This window comes from Pithys albifrons, chromosome 14 (genome assembly GCF_047495875.1).
Source record: "Pithys albifrons albifrons isolate INPA30051 chromosome 14, PitAlb_v1, whole genome shotgun sequence".
NCBI classification, from domain to species: domain Eukaryota; kingdom Metazoa; phylum Chordata; class Aves; order Passeriformes; family Thamnophilidae; genus Pithys; species Pithys albifrons.
In genome coordinates this window covers 11,974,825-11,990,133 of record NC_092471.1, presented here as the reverse complement: position 1 = coordinate 11,990,133, position 15,309 = coordinate 11,974,825, and the positions used below count along the sequence as shown (strand labels likewise).

The window sequence follows — 15,309 nt, the reverse complement described above, 5'->3', positions numbered from 1 at the left end:
CGCAGCTCCCGCACCGCCGCGTTCCGAGGGTGGCGGCTCCTCCCGGCAGTGCGGGTACCGTGCGGCCGCCATTGCATCGCAGCGCGCCCCGCGCCGGCCGCGCCTGCATCCCGCATCCCTCACCCCCGCATCGCCGCATCCCTCACCCCGCATCCCTCACCCCGCATCCTGCATCCCGCACCTTCACATCCCGGCGGCGAGCGGCGTGGGGAGGGCCCCGCGGTCCCTGTGGCGGTGGCGGCGGCGGCGGCCCTGGCCCGGGGGATGCGCCGGTGGTGACGGGCCCGCGGCAGCCGCAGGGCCGGCCCGCCCGCCATGGGCCCCTCCTGAGCCTCCCCCGGGCCCGGGGTCGGGCATGGCCGGCTCGGCGGCGGGCGGGCGCTGAGGGGCCGGCGGCGGCAGCATGGAGGCCATCTGGCTGTACCAGTTCCGACTGATCGTCATCGGCGACTCCACCGTGGGCAAGTCCTGCCTCATCCGCCGCTTCACCGAGGGGCGCTTCGCCCAGATCTCCGACCCCACCGTGGGCGTGGATTTCTTCTCTAGGCTGGTGGAGATCGAGCCTGGCAAGAGGATCAAGCTGCAGATCTGGGACACGGCCGGGCAGGAGCGGTTCCGGTGAGAGCCGCGGGGGGCCGGGGCTGTGGGCCGGGAGAGGCGTGTGGGAATGAGACAAAGAAGAGGCAAATTGGCACCTCTTGTGCCCCCCATCCCCTCGTTTCGTATGTCCCTGGGATTCGTGTCCACCCCAAATGGCCGCGCGCGGGATGCGCAGGTGTGCGGGATGCGGGACGTTCAGGTGTGCGGGATGCGCAGGTGAGGATGGCCAGGAGCGCCCCCGCTGCAGCCGGGGAAGGGCCGGGGCTCGGGGCAGCGCCGGGGCCGCGTTTGGCCGGCCGGGAGGTGTCCGTGCAGCTGCCGATGCTGCCGGCAGGGACAGCGCCTGCTCCCCGCCGGTGCGGAGACAGTGACCAGGATGTTTCACAGCCCAACGCTGAGGCCGAGGCTCGCAAAATGCAGTGGGTATGTGGTTTGATGCTGTGCAGCGACAGCAGAGCTCAGCATTCCGTAGGACAGGGAAAGGTCGCGACAACCCCTTGGCTGTGGCGGTGCAGGGGTGACAGGTGCTTTCTGGAGTGCCACGCCGAGCGCTGCACGGGCACAGGCAATTTGGGAGGTTAAGCAGCGGTAAGGAAGCCTCGATGATGCAAAATAGAGGCAGCGTGTGGGGCCGTGCCAAGTTTCCCACAAACTGTGTGATAGAAACAGCAGCCATGGTTGGAGCAGGCTCGGCCCCAGCCAAAGAGGGGCCGGTGCCGTGGGACACACGCTGCTCAGACAGCGCTCATTTGGAACGGCTCTGAGTGTACCCGCAGCTCCTGGTCTCGTTTGCTTGTATTTTTCATGCGTCTTTAACCCTCATCCGCTCTTTCATCCTGCTCCCTCTGGGAGCACTTTCTATGCTCCACATCTTGTGCAGCTTCTCAGAGCTTCTACTTCTGTGCTGTAATGACTCGCCTGAGGAATGTTTTGGTTTCATTCAGTAGCAGAAACTTCCTCTACCCCCACCCCTCTCACCACCTTCCCTCGCATCTGTGGCGCTGGCATCTGGCCCAGGATGTGCAGTAGTCGGTCCTTCCCACTGACAGGTTTTTCCTCTGCTACCTTGCAGCCTTGCAGGCGAGGAGCTGGTGTTTTATTCTGCTGAGAGAGGAGATGCTTTAGCTTGCAGTTGCATCAGCTTCCAGCTTTGGCTCTTGGGCTGAGGGCTGTAGAAAGCACACCTGAGTGCCCTCCCCCTGTTTCTGCCTTTGCTGCGAAGAGTCAGAGCTGTTGGATGGCTTTCGTTTCCTTTCTTTGGCATGTTAGAAGCTGTGGGCTCTGGGGGCTGCTTGCCCTCGGTGCTGGGGGCTGACCCAGCCTGGCACTGGGGTTGTCAGCATGATGAGCAGGCGACCTTCAGCGCAAGGGCAGCTGCACTGCTGCGATGGGCAGCGGCGTGCAAAGGCAGGAAGAGTGCAAGGGGCAGGAATGGCCCATGACATAAACTCCATCGTGCAACTTTGAAATGCCCTTGCCAAAGTGCAGACTGAAATTCCCAGTGTGAAAAGCTGGAGGGAAATGAGCAAACACAGGTGCCTTTATGGTGTACTCTGAAATATGAAAAAATCAGGCAAAAAGGCTGGCTTGTGTTTGTGACTTTCAAATCATTAGTCCTGTGGCAAACTGTGTCCCATGAGGACAACAGCTCTTGGGCTCCTCCTGCAAGGTCCATTTCTTGGCCAAAGACAAGATTTAGCTATTACTGGAATAAGCCAAAGCCCCTCAGACTTGTGGTCATAGGCAAGAAGCACAATGGAGCAGGTGCTTTCCAGAACCCTTAAACTTTTTTTGTCACAGGACAGGGAATTTCTTAAGAAGGAAATCCATAAGAATGAGCTCCACTTTTTCAGAGTTCTCTGATTTAAGCATTTCTATTTGCATAGTTTTAACAGCTGCCCCACGAGGATGAAACCACTGTAGTTATTTTGAAGACACCTTGGCAGTCTCTGAGAGGCAGCTGTGCTACATTTCTGCATGTCCTGACCCCCTGTTGTGAGCTCTTTCACTCTCCATAAATTAGAAGCAATTTCCGCACAGTCAAGGCTTAAGTTGTTAAGCATGTGCCAGTCCATTTTGCCAAACCAGGTCCCAGAACATGCTGCCTGGGGCAGCACTGAGGCTTCTTTGGAGCTGTAGAAGAGCAGGGTCCAGTTCTTCCTGGTGGTTTTGCCTATCTCTGGTTGCTCAGATACTGTGATTTCCTTGTCTGAAACGTGGTGTTGCGTAATACTAGCAAAACCAAAAGCATGTGCAGCTCTCGCTCGCTGGAACTGTGTCCCACCACCTACAGAAGAGCCGTTTCCTTCCAGGCAGCAGCTCTCCCTTGGCTGAGAGGGAAATACTTGTACAAACAGGCACAGACCTGGCTAAAATAGTTCCCACTATGGGTACAGAGCAGGGGAGATTCCCAGACAGAAACAATGCCTTTATGTTAGAACTTGGCCAAAATAGCTGCAAATCCCTGTACTGCTCTGCATCAGCATATGAGTGTGGTGGGAGGAGAGAAAGTAAAAGTCTTTGAAGGGAATTGAGGAGGGACATACAGCATGTGTGTAATCTATTTTGCTTCCTGAGGATCAGTAAGGAAAACTGGAAACTGTTTTAAGAAAAGGCACTGAGACCTTCACCTAGTTTTACCTCGAAGCAGCATTCAGCTTAGATCCTGTCATGTCTTTCAGAAGTACCTGAGGCATTGTTAGTGCTGGCAGGAGGAGCCAGGGCTGATGGCGTGGAACACAAGGGAGAAGCAGAAATGCCTGTGACAGTGTGGGGGTGAATTCAAAGCACCAATATCTGCTTGCAGCTGGTTGGATAGCAAAAGGCAGATCTAATTCCCTCAGTGCCAAATGTGCAGAGTGACTGTTGTCCCTCAGCCAGACAATTGGAGAGGAGAAATTATCCCAACACAGCCAACTACGTGTTTTTCCTGCTTCTGGCTTACCTCAGTATTGCCTGTGAATTTTCACCCATTACTGCATGTCTGTTGATAACAGTTCTTGAAAACTACAGTTCATCCTTTCTTGGGGCAATTTCAGCATATACACACACTACAGGACCAAATAACCTGTAGCAACAGTCTTGCATGGCCAAAAAAGGGGCTTGTCACAAGGTAAAAATGCAGCAGTGCCTTACATTTTTCCATCAAGGAGAGTTCAGGCCTGAGTGTGAATTCCTCCAGGGACTGAAATCAATCACTGCTTCTGGATTTAGATTGAATCCATGACTTCGTAGAAACACCACCGTTTTTGAGCTTCTTGGTTTTCCCATGTGTAGCACTCATTGAACTGTAGCTCTGCTCAGGCTCATGGCCTCAGCTTTGCACTGTGTTTGGTTCCCTGTGCTGCTCCTGGCTGTGTTGGTCTGGCCCTGCTCAGAAGAGCTGCCTGAGTTGTTCTCCATGTCTCACCCCCTGGTTTCTGAGGTCTTTCTGGTAACTGTTTAATGTTGTCAGTATTTGCCAGGAACACAACCAAGGGTGGTGAAGATTCGCCTCATATGCTGTTGTATCATTTAGTTTCTTGGGGGTTCAGACTGGCTGCTCCTGTCAGTGCCAGTAACAGTGTCCTGTCACTGCACTCTAGCTTTGACCAGTGTAGTGTGGGAAAGTGTAGGGATGGGTGGATATCCCTTTGCCAAGGCCCTGGAGTGTATGGAGAGCTACAACCCCATGGTCTGCCTTCCAGATCTCTGACCTCCTGCTTTTATGTATCTGTCAGACAGTGGGTGTTTGGTTTCCTTTAATTGGTGACAATGCTTCTAAACCAATGGGTTAGATGAGGTATTCAGAGAACTTACATGGCAGTGGATGGGACTCTTCAGACAACAGCCAAGGGCATACAGAAGTCTGTGAGAGAAAAGAGACCAAAAGTGGTGGTGGTGGGCATTTTGAACTGAGCTGTAATAAAGTGGGGCAGTTGCCCACGGGTGAAATCTTTAAGCCAGGAGAATTTGTCTCTTTGCATGGCAAGTTCTACACAGTATGAGCTGAAAGTGCTAAGACATTGCCTGAATGGCCTTGTCTGTCCTGTGTTCTGCAGGGTGGTGGTGATGCTGCTTTCTTAAAGGACATATGTTGAGACAGCTGTAACTTAACGCTTTGTTGTGGCTCCTTCATTTGCAGGTCCATCACCAGAGCCTACTACAGGAACTCAGTTGGAGGACTCCTCCTCTTTGACATTACAAACCGCAGGTCCTTCCAGAACGTCCACGAGTGGCTGGAGGAGACCAAAGTGCACGTCCAGCCATACCAGATTGTCTTTGTTTTGGTAGGTCACAAGTGTGACCTTGACACGCAGCGCCAAGTGACCAGGCACGAGGCAGAGAAACTGGCTGCTGCTTATGGTATGAAGTACATTGAGACCTCCGCGCGGGATGCCATTAACGTGGAGAAGGCCTTCACTGACCTGACTCGTGATATATACGAGCTGGTTAAAAGGGGGGACATTTCAATCCAGGAGGGATGGGAAGGGGTAAAGAGCGGGTTTGTCCCAAACGTAGTGCACTCTTCAGAGGAAGTGGTGAAATCAGATAGGCGGTGCTTGTGCTGAGCTCCTCTAGTGAGGCGAGTGGTGATGAACTCTACTAACCAAACGTACTTTACTAAGCGAACTCAGTGTGACAGAGGGGAGAGCAACACTCCCATTGTGAACAGCCTCCCACATTGTTTTGGACACCAGAACAGACCCCGGAAAGAAATGTTCTGTTCCAAATAACCTTTCAGAACTGGGGGCTATAAACCTGAAGGAGAGTGAGTGAGGGTGCATGTGGATGTTGTAAGGAGACAGGAAGCAGAAATGAGGGGCTGCACAAGAGAGGAGAGAGTATACAGAGACCTGAATGGGCTGGCACATGCCAGGATACTGTACATGTCCTCTTTTAAGTAAATCCATAACTTCCTGTTGGGTATTGAAACCACAGGATGGAGACTTTAGTACAAATGGGCAGACAGAGGGAAGGCAAGAGGACATTTTTGTTTGTGTCAGCTGTGTATTACCAGCAGGGCGGTGGAAAGGCAGCACAGATACCATTTCCTCTTAAGGTCAGTTCCACAGGTGAAGTTTACTGACATGGTATGCACACATCTGACTTTTCTTTCTTATGTTCTTGCATCTAGTTCAATAGCAAAGAATTATTCTGTGGGATTTAAAGAGGAAAATAGTACTTATGGGATTGCTTATTAATTTCGATTAACCCCCCCCCCAATAGTGCTTTTCTTGTTGTGCTGAACCAGGAATCTAAGTGGCAACTCCTGCTGCTGTAGTGATTATTCAGTGCATTTTTTACGCATTTACTGCCTAGGTGAGTACATTGAAAGTTCCCAAGTTCAGGGCTTTCCAGTAGAATTAAGTGATCAAGAGCATAAAGAGAGAGCCATGTCCTCAGTTGTTAAGGCTGGGGTGTTGCAGCCACATGGGACACAGCAATGTTTGTCTCATTAACAGCTCTGTGCTCACCTTACCCACCAGGTCACAGGGAGGAAAAAAGGAAAAGGAAGGAGGGAGGAAAAAAGCAAACCCAATAAAACAGAAAACTTGAAAAGCTTAACTCAGGTGCATCAGACATTCTAAAAGGTGAGATTTACTTTTAAAGAAGTTAAACTGAACGGAAAGCAACAGCTTCCATCTGTACTTTCTGCTCTTAAAGTGTCATTTTCTTTTTTGGCCTCTGTGGAAGAGAACTGGCACTGGGAAGGAGCAGCACACAGCAAGAGTGTCTGAGTAGGTGGAAAAGAAAGCCACAAGACATAAGAGTAAAATTTGTTTTCCTCCATGTTTTAGTTTGACAAGAGGATCCATCTCAGGCTGGCCATTATGGGATAGCAGCTGTGTTACTGTATGAAGGCAGGTATTTTCTGGGAATGCCATTTACCACTTAGAAGCTTTGCTTATGACAAGTTTTAACTCAAGTTTTTGAAGTGCAGCAGGGTGACTGTGCTCCTGTAGGAAACTAGGGAAGTTCAGCCTATTAAGAGCAAACAAAACTATAGTGACTTTTTTACTCGTCTTTGCAAGCCTTCTACACTGAACTGCAATGGCCAGGAGGAAGGGATTAGGTAAAAACCACAGGAAGCATCTAGTGTTTGATTTTAGGCCTCTGAGAAGAATAAAATGCTTGTTCCAGCTTTTTAATTTAACCTATCTATAGAAGTGTGGGTCTTGTTGAGTTCAGACTGTTTCTCCATTTGAACCTGTTCTCACAATCTGCAGCAACACATGGGCGGGTCTGTATTGAGAAAAAAACCTGTGGTTTCTGTATTGAAGCTGAAAAAAACCCAACCCAAGACTCCAAACCCTGAACACTTTTATTTTGTGTTCTATGAACAATTTCACTTCCTGGGCTGCTGCAGGGGAGCAGCAGCACTGCACCTTCTGGGAAGGCACTGGGAGCAAATGCAAGGAGGGGAGGGGGTGCCAGTGGCCTGGTGCTTTTCAGTGAGCTTGTCACTGCTCACATAGGCTATGAACATACCAAACACCTTGTGCTAAAGCCCACTGAACGCCAGGCACATTCACTTGTGGTCGAGTTGAGTTGCCTGAAGGTTAAAAAAAAAAAAAATCCCTGTACCAAATCTGTAGGTGAGCAGAGCTGGAGAAGATGGATGCAGGGAGCTTGGCTGCTGTGTGCTGATGCCAGGGCTGTGTGGGGTTTGCTCAGACCAGGACAATCAGTTGCATTTTCACAAAGGAAAGGACAGACAAGTACCAAACAGTCAGTTTCTTCATGCGAAGTCCACAGTTCCTTCATGCAAAGTCCACCCAGTAGCCACTTGGCTTCTCAGGAGCCAGCTGGTCACGAGGTGTGTTTTGGGGTACCTGGCTGAGGGTTGCAGCCCCCCAGGGACAGAGCTGGAGTGTGACATAAGGGGCAGCCAGGAGCTGGATCAGCCGGGAGCTGGATCAGTCAGCAGATGGATCAAACAACATTTTAGCAATAGTAAAATTCTGTAATTCCCTGTGCGAGAACCTGGCCAGAGGGGAAGGATCACTTTTCATGAGACAGCCAGTATTTTATTTAATGGGTTTTGGACATTCCCCTTTACTGCTCCCAGGGAGAAATTCCAGAAAGCCTAAGCCAGTAAGTGCATTCAGGCCTTCAGAGTAAATCTTCAATTTAAAAACAGAAGTGTGGCAATTTTAAAGAGGAACAGTACAGAAGAAAATGTACACAGTCTTAACTACTTAGAGGTAATAAATTGTTATATTAAATCATAGAGAAATCATTATCTACATCTTTTTCTAACTCCTTGCATTTTCTAGACAGCTTATTAAAATACAGGAAATGTAGATTCATCTGTACAAAATTTGGAATGTTTTTTCTAAGATGAAGAACTTATAGGATATGCTAAGAATTCTTTTCTAACAACTGGTTTTAATGCTTTGACTTAGAGGGACTTTGAGAAATCAGAAGGTGATACCTTTCGCAGGATAAAGGTCAGGAGCTCTTATACTCTAGGACAAAAAGAGAAAAAAAGCTAACTTTCTGTGGTGTCTGCCACACGTTAAAAACAATCTGCATGTTAGACTGAACTTGCTCAGAACCTCCAGAATAAAAGTACTATACACTGTCCTTGCTTTGTTATGCACTGTAACGAAATGTGAAAATAACGCTGTATTTAGCTGTCTGTATGTGACTGAAAATATGCTTGTATTTAGCAAAATGGTTACTACGTGATAATGTGAAATTCAAAACTTGTAAAGAAACTTTGGTGGGTTTTTCTTTTCCTTTCCCCTCCCCTCCTCCCTTTCTCCCTTCCTCTCTCTCTCCCTCCCCATTTTCTCTGAGTGAGCTGTTCTCGCTGTCCCCGTTCTGTACCTCCATACCCAGGCACTGCCTCACAGTGGCTGTGCACAGTTCTCTGCAGGCCCCTGCTTTGCTCTGTGGAACCAGCCCTTTTGCTCTGCTGAGAAAAAAACAGCCCAACTCTTACTGAAACAATTCCCAGGCACCCCTTGCTCCCTGCAGCCAAACCAGCCTTGGCCCCACTGGGAGGCCTTTGTCAGCATCAGGCAGGACTGGTGGCACAGCAGCTCCAGCCAACTGCCCTGCAGCTCAGAGCAGCAAAGACTCAACAGCACAGGCCAGAGCAGAGCCAGGACAAGGGCTGGGCATAGGGAACCTTGAGCTCTTGTGTTTTGGGGTTTTTTTACTTCCTCTCAAACCCCCAAACCCGAGTTTGATGGCCACAGCCATCTCCCACCCCCCTGCAACCAGACACCTGTGAACACAGGAGCAATTTCAACCCCAGGGCTGCCCCTCTCTGCCCCCCTACACACAGCAGCAGGTCCCTGGCAGTGGCACAGTGCTCATTTTGCTCACTGCTGCTTTTGCTGTGCAAAAGTGCTTAACTGGTGGTTTTGTTGTGCACAACAAAGGCAGGCAATTGCTGCCTTTGGACCAGCCCGAGGGCGGGAACAGCTTCAGCCCGCTGGGATCTCATTAATGTAAACTGAAGAGGAAAACAGTAAGAGACATCAGGATGCGTTTGCAGCTGCCTTTCCATCATTGCTGATGCTATAAAAAAAGGGGGAAAGCAGCAGCCTGGAGCCTTGACCAGCCCCACATCCTGCCTGCTGTAGCAGGTACCTGCTGGAGAATATATGAGAGCTCTATATTTCTGTGCTGCAGCCACAGACACTGAAACAAGTGGCATCACCTTGAGGGAAGGTACAGGAGCCCAGCCCAGGTACTTACTGGTGACAGTGCTAAGGATTACCTGCTCTCTGCCCTTCCCAGCAGCTCTGACAGAAGAGTTCTGGTAAATCCCCTGCTTGCAGACACCAGTTCAGATGTGCTGACTCACACTCCCCCTTTCATTCCTGCCAGGATCCAGCAGCCACTTTTCACGTCTGCTGCTTCAGTGGAATTTTTCACTCCCCCTGCCCCCAATTAAGGGAGGGAAACACAAAATACTACAGATCAGATTCATGACTCACACAAAGAAAGATGCACAAAAACAGCTGTTTGCCACAACTGTTTAGTTTTACTATTTTAATATCATGAAATAAAAGTACAAAAAACTTTACAGGTATATTGTTCCTTACATGAAGATCAAACAGTTAACATTTGCATTTGTTTTGCAGTGAAACCTGTACTCTCAGTCACAGAATGTGAATATTAGCCACTGACATCACCACTGAGCATTCGTTTTAGAAAAGAAACTGCAGAGGTAAAAGGCAACAATCTTGCAAGGCTTCATAAGGACCAAGAAAAACACTCCAACTGTTAACACCAGGGGGACACGTTCCAGTCAGCCATCCCGATCTCACACAGGTTTCACCAGGTGGGAGGCTGAGAGTGCTCAGACATTTGAACTGGACATCTGGGCTAAGGGGTAGGAAATGGGGGGCTCTCACAGGCTGTCGGTGTTTGGGTGTTCTTGTTCAACGTGCACGTGTATGGAAAAGAAGGGGGTGAGGCCTCCTGCAGGCTTGACAAGGCTTGTGCTGGTCACTCCATTTACCACTTCTCTGAGGACAGATCACAAACTGCTGTGTGTAAAGTGCTGAGGGCTCAGTGACAGGCAGTGAGCTAACCCATAATCACTATAAACAAGTTTATCCGAAGTGGATATCCAGGAATGCCCGCAGACTGATGCTGCCCATCAACTGACTGAAACAAAATCCAAGACTCCACTCCGTGTTTTCTGTTTCCTAGAACGTTACAGCTGCACGTCTTCCCAGCCCAAGTCAAAGTTAAGTTCAGCAGCTGTACACAGAGATGAAAACCCTGCATTGCCTTAGCCCACTAAAATGTCAGGCTCCATTTCACACACGCCCCTTGGCTTTGCAGACAGGCTTTCAGGTAGAAAATTATTTATGACAGACTGGTCTGATCAAAATACTATGTCCTGTGCTGGACTGTGTGGTGCCTTTCAAATAATTCTTTTCATGAAGCATGCATGAAACCAAATTTTGAGTTTACAAATAAATAAAATGGTGCTCACCATTAGTTTTTATGTATTTTACCATTTACTGAAATGCTGAAAGTAACTCAGTCCTGAATGAAGTTTGGGGGTGTTTAAATAAAAAATATTCTGAAATTGAAACCACATTGAAAATTGGCAAAACTATGCTTTGTTTTTGGAAGGGTCCTGCTTGTTTCTTCTCTTTACATCCCAGTTATAAACTCTAGCCATATCTGAGGGTGTGGAATTAAGGAAACAGCTCATGGAAATCAGAAAAGAGAAAAAAAGAAAAGGAGATCTTTTAAAGGAGGGGAGAACCAGGTTGTAGAGCTGGCCACTTATTTGGAACAGTCAGTATAGAAACCATTTAATGAAAGAGATGACTTGGTATAAAGCTTGAACATGCAGGAACAAATGCTGGTAACTGCAGCATTTATACCATTACTTAAAAAACCTCCAAAAAGATATTGCAGAGAAACACATTTTTAGTTATACTTACAGCTACTCTTTGCTGATTTCAGGCAACCTGCCCATATCAGCTGCACTTGCCTATTTCAGGCGCCCAAGACTCCTCCAGCACTGAGACAGCTTAAGTATCAACTTGGAAAAACCAGCAGTTGTGCCTTCATTTACTAAATCGAATGCTTCAGTTGATGACTCCACTCATTAAAATAGTTTTTAACTATAAAGTATAAAAAACGACCCCACACCTCAGAGGTGGTTCCTGCAGTATAAAGAAATGAAAACAGTGTTGAGCCCAGCCTAAGCCACCCCGGGCTTGCTGCAAGGGCTTCTGCTGCCTGGAGGCAGCTGCACTGGGCGTGAGGAGCAATAGCCCAGAGAACAATATTCCCGTGCTCTGGAGAGGAAAGAAGAGTCACTTTAATGTGAAATGGCCCCCTGGGCAGCAATGCACAGCACCAACCCACACTTCCAACTCACTCCAGGGTCTGTCTGGCTTGTAACCACCACAGCAGGTTTCATGGGAACACAAGCTTTGCTACCTCTAACACTGACCCTCAGCTCAGCCCTGCAAACACAATGTTCCATTTTACTGCTACAACAGGTTAAGTTCACAAGTGCTACAGAATTTTAAGGGCAGCCAATCTAGGACAAAAACACATCAGGAAATTGGTTTTAACCTGGATGTTGCCTTCCCCCCTCTCCACAGGAACAAAAAGGATACTGACTTCTGTAGTGGTGAACTGATCTCTGAGAAAATCCAGGTCTTCCTCTAGAAGATCGAGGTTTTTTGTGGCTGTTGACAAATTTTTCTCTAACAGAGCTTGAGCTTCATCAATATCATATTCAAGCATCACATTTGCCTGAAAAAGAAAGATTGATAAAAGCTCTCTCTCTTGCACTGGACAAACTAAGCCATACTGAGGTTATTTTAGGCTGGTTTTATAACTTACCACATTAACAACAGACTGTCCTGACAGACCAAGACAACAAGATTCAGGACAGGCAATGCCAGAATCCAAGGCCTCCATCCTTCAGTAACTGAATGATAAAGCTCCCTAGTGACTTAGAGAAGTTCTCTTCCTATAGCTAAGCAAGGAGGGATTTCTCTCTCTGTCACATTCAGCCTTTCAGGTACCAGCATCTCATGTTCACCACATCTGAACAGTGAAACACCTTGTGTTTCTCAGCAGCCCCTTTCAGGTACCACACAGCTCTAGAGACAGTTCCTGCAGGATTCCAGATTCACCTCAGGCTCTCTGTGGAACACTGACCAGCAGCTCGCTGGCACTGCAACGAGAGCTACCACAGGTGATAAAGACACAACAGGTACAGAAGTCCTGTCTGATACTGTGATGGTGGTTTTTAATCCACAAATGGTTATTTCAGTAAGAAGCTACCACAGCAAGAGATAAAAGAGCAGAGTCAGGTGAAGATGCACCAGTGAAGCTTTGTCCCATTCAAGAACTGAGCAGAGGCACTGCTGTGACTGACAGGATTCCAGGGCAGGCTCTGCAGAGCTGCCAGTCAGATAAGCTTTTCTTCTTCAAAGTGAGTGGAAGGCAGAGCTGCCCCAGTAACAGTGACAGGCACTGCCCAACACACAGACTGTAAATAACCAGGAGGAGAAAGGCAGAAGGCCAAGAACACCTAAATGCTTGTTTGTGGCATTTCATTACAGCTTTTCAACATAAACTGTCAAGAGGAGGAACGTCTGATGGTCTGTTACAAAATAAACCTGGGGTGTTCCCAGAAAGTCAGTGTTTCTGAATGCTGAAGACAGTCTCCTGAAAGCAACAGGTATCAGAAAAATCTTCTTTTTATGTTAGAAATGGGAGAACTTGGAAGCAACTGTCCAATTAGTCTGTCTACTTCATGTGTCAACAATGTTTCTGTCCTAACCAAGAGGTTTTCTTTGGCAGCTAACACTGGGATTTAGGAACATCTGTGGTTTAAAAGTCTCAAAATAAGCATCAGCAAGTTATTTCCACATATTAGGAAGCCTCTCAATACAAAGTACCCCAACCTGGTATCACTAAAGTACTTAGAAATCTGGGGTGTGAGCTCTTCTGCCACCCTGCTTTAGCACATATTCCACTCTTAGCATTGGCAGATACCTGGCAGTAACAGAAATACCATCTTGGCCTAAAAAGGTGCCTGAAAAGGGAAAACAAGATGCTAAATAGGAATAATGTAGAAAAGAGGGGAAGCTACTTGCCAAACTAAGTTATTTTGCTGGGCACATTCCCATCCCAGGCAATGCTGGATGTAATCTGAACCAAAATGTGGCAGAAGTGGTAAGGAAAACATAAATAAGGTTTTTGGAAAGAACAATCCAGCAAAATGACAATTCTCTGAAGTCTTACTGATCAGGCACCAAATAGAACATGAAACCTTCACTAGCACATTGAGGTTGTCTTGTTTGATGTGCTCTGCTCTGCCACCACCCATGAACAGAATCACACCCACAGCCACAACCAGGGGAGACCAACCAGAACTCCCTTTTACAAGCCTTTTGTAAGTTATTTAAACAGTTTCAGAGAAAATTCCATTTTACTTACCCCCAACCACAAACAAACTTTATCTGTAGGAGGAACTGAAGCTTTGCAGTAGAGATTATCTGCCAATAAAAATCTGGTTTCCATTGGATGTGTGGAATCCTTAAGACAAATGAGAAAACTTACAGTTGCTATTTTCACTGGACACATGTCAAAGACATAAAACTTACAGTAAAGAGCACATTTTTCTGCTTTTTGCTGTTGATAAAGTATTAACTTGGGTGGAACTCTGTAATTTTCCTTCAACATTAAAGTTAGAGCTCCAGGAAAAATGCATTTTAAAAAGAAATATTTAAAAACAATATAGAAATCTCTATAAAGAATGGAGATGAAGTCAAAGCTTAGCTGCAATCTATACACCATTAAAAGTGAAAGCTGCTTTACAAACATTAACTTTTTTGAACTGGCTTTCAAAAAATACTACATACCTTTAAAAACAATTCTGTTATTTATAAAGGCATATTAAGTGTGCTCTCCAAAACATTTCTTGCAATGTGTTCTGTTAGGGTGGAAAGGTAGTTAGCTTTTCTCATACTCATTAGATATTCAAAATAGTTTACCTTTTTCTTCTGCATGTGTTTTAAAATTTCTAATGTCTGTTTAATTTCAGGAATCTGACTTTTTAGCCTGTGAATTAACAACAGTCATAATTTATTATTTTACAGAGACACAAAGTTTCCTAAACAAGTGATCAGTTTTATTACACAGTCCAACCTCCACTTTAAAACTTCAGTCTTAACAGCTTTCCAAGCTTACAAATGCAAGTGTGAAATACACAGCATGTAAAGGCAGCTCAGCTCCAGCTTCACCTGCCTCTAACCATCGTTGGCTTCAGCAGCACAGCAACCCAACCACCTTTCAGGCTGAACACACACAGGAACAGTAACAGAGCCCTTTTTACTAAAATGGTACATTTTTGAATATTTGTAATTTCCCCAGGGGAGGTGGAAACCTCAGCAGGAAATCAGAGAGAAAGCACTGCAGGTGAAACAAAACAAATGTGTTTCTTCTGAGGCTCAGACTACTCTGACAGAGAGCTGAGAGCCACAGGATTGAGCACTGCTCAAGGCAAAGCTCTCCAGAGCCAGGGGCACCCCCTCCCAACCACACTGGATCCCCACAGCCCTCCTGGCCCCTGCACTGCAGCCCCAGCCGGTCTCCAACAGCAGGGACTGCCCCAGAGGGGCTCCAGGGCAAACCCTGGGGGATGCCTGTCCAGGCAAGGAGCTCTGTCTAAATAAAATATTACTTAAGGCTTTGATTTTAGCCTTCAAATGAAAATTTGTTTCTCACCTTGCTTCAGATCAAGACTGAAGCCACCAAAGAGAGAGGAGATTACTAAACCAGTAGTTTAGGTTTGACACATTAAACATTGAACAAAACATATTCACATTTACAGTAGGCTGAGAAAACCAAGAGACACAACAGACCTTTTTGGCCTTAAGGGCTAAGGACAAAATCAGCAACACTGTTAATTCTTTTACTTGCAATTTTCAGAAAGAAGAAAGAAAAAAGCTGGGCTTTCCTGAAATATCAGCTCTCCTATCATGAACATTTTATTTCTTGGGATATTGAAAAAAACTAGACATATTTCTTAAAAGAACAGAACTGTGCTAAACATTTCCCAAATCTGCAAAAATTATGACTTACCTCCTTTTCTTTTGAGCAAGATTAAGTTCCAAAAATTTATACTTCTGATACTGCTCATCCAACTTCTTAAGAACTACATCTGCTGTCTCATTTCCAGGCTGTTTCATAAAAGAATCTACATCTTCCTTTAAG

General features: G+C 47.0%; 2 protein-coding genes across 4 annotated transcripts in view; one reads left to right on the top strand and one right to left on the bottom strand.

Moving 5' to 3' along the window:
• RAB39B (RAB39B, member RAS oncogene family) lies at positions 1–9,822 on the top strand. The gene is made up of 2 exons (XM_071569055.1): positions 1–618; positions 4,724–9,822. Exons 1-2 carry the CDS (start codon positions 404–406, stop codon positions 5,148–5,150), a joined length of 642 nt encoding a protein of 213 aa, XP_071425156.1. The 5' UTR covers positions 1–403; the 3' UTR covers positions 5,151–9,822.
• The window catches only part of VBP1 (VHL binding protein 1), a 41,747-nt gene continuing 35,983 nt past the window's right edge, over positions 9,546–15,309 (bottom strand). For 2 of the 3 annotated variants that reach the window (XM_071569054.1, XM_071569051.1), the window contains 5 exons: positions 15,178–15,302; positions 14,088–14,154; positions 13,531–13,629; positions 11,694–11,832; positions 9,546–10,740 (listed from right to left, as the gene is read on the bottom strand). In XM_071569054.1, the coding sequence (XP_071425155.1) occupies positions 10,670–10,740; positions 11,694–11,832; positions 13,531–13,629; positions 14,088–14,154; positions 15,178–15,302 (501 nt within the window). In that variant the 3' untranslated portion in view covers positions 9,546–10,669. The remainder of the gene's footprint in view (positions 10,741–11,693; positions 11,833–13,530; positions 13,630–14,087; positions 14,155–15,177; positions 15,303–15,309) is intronic. The other variant, XM_071569053.1, reaches the window with a different exon arrangement.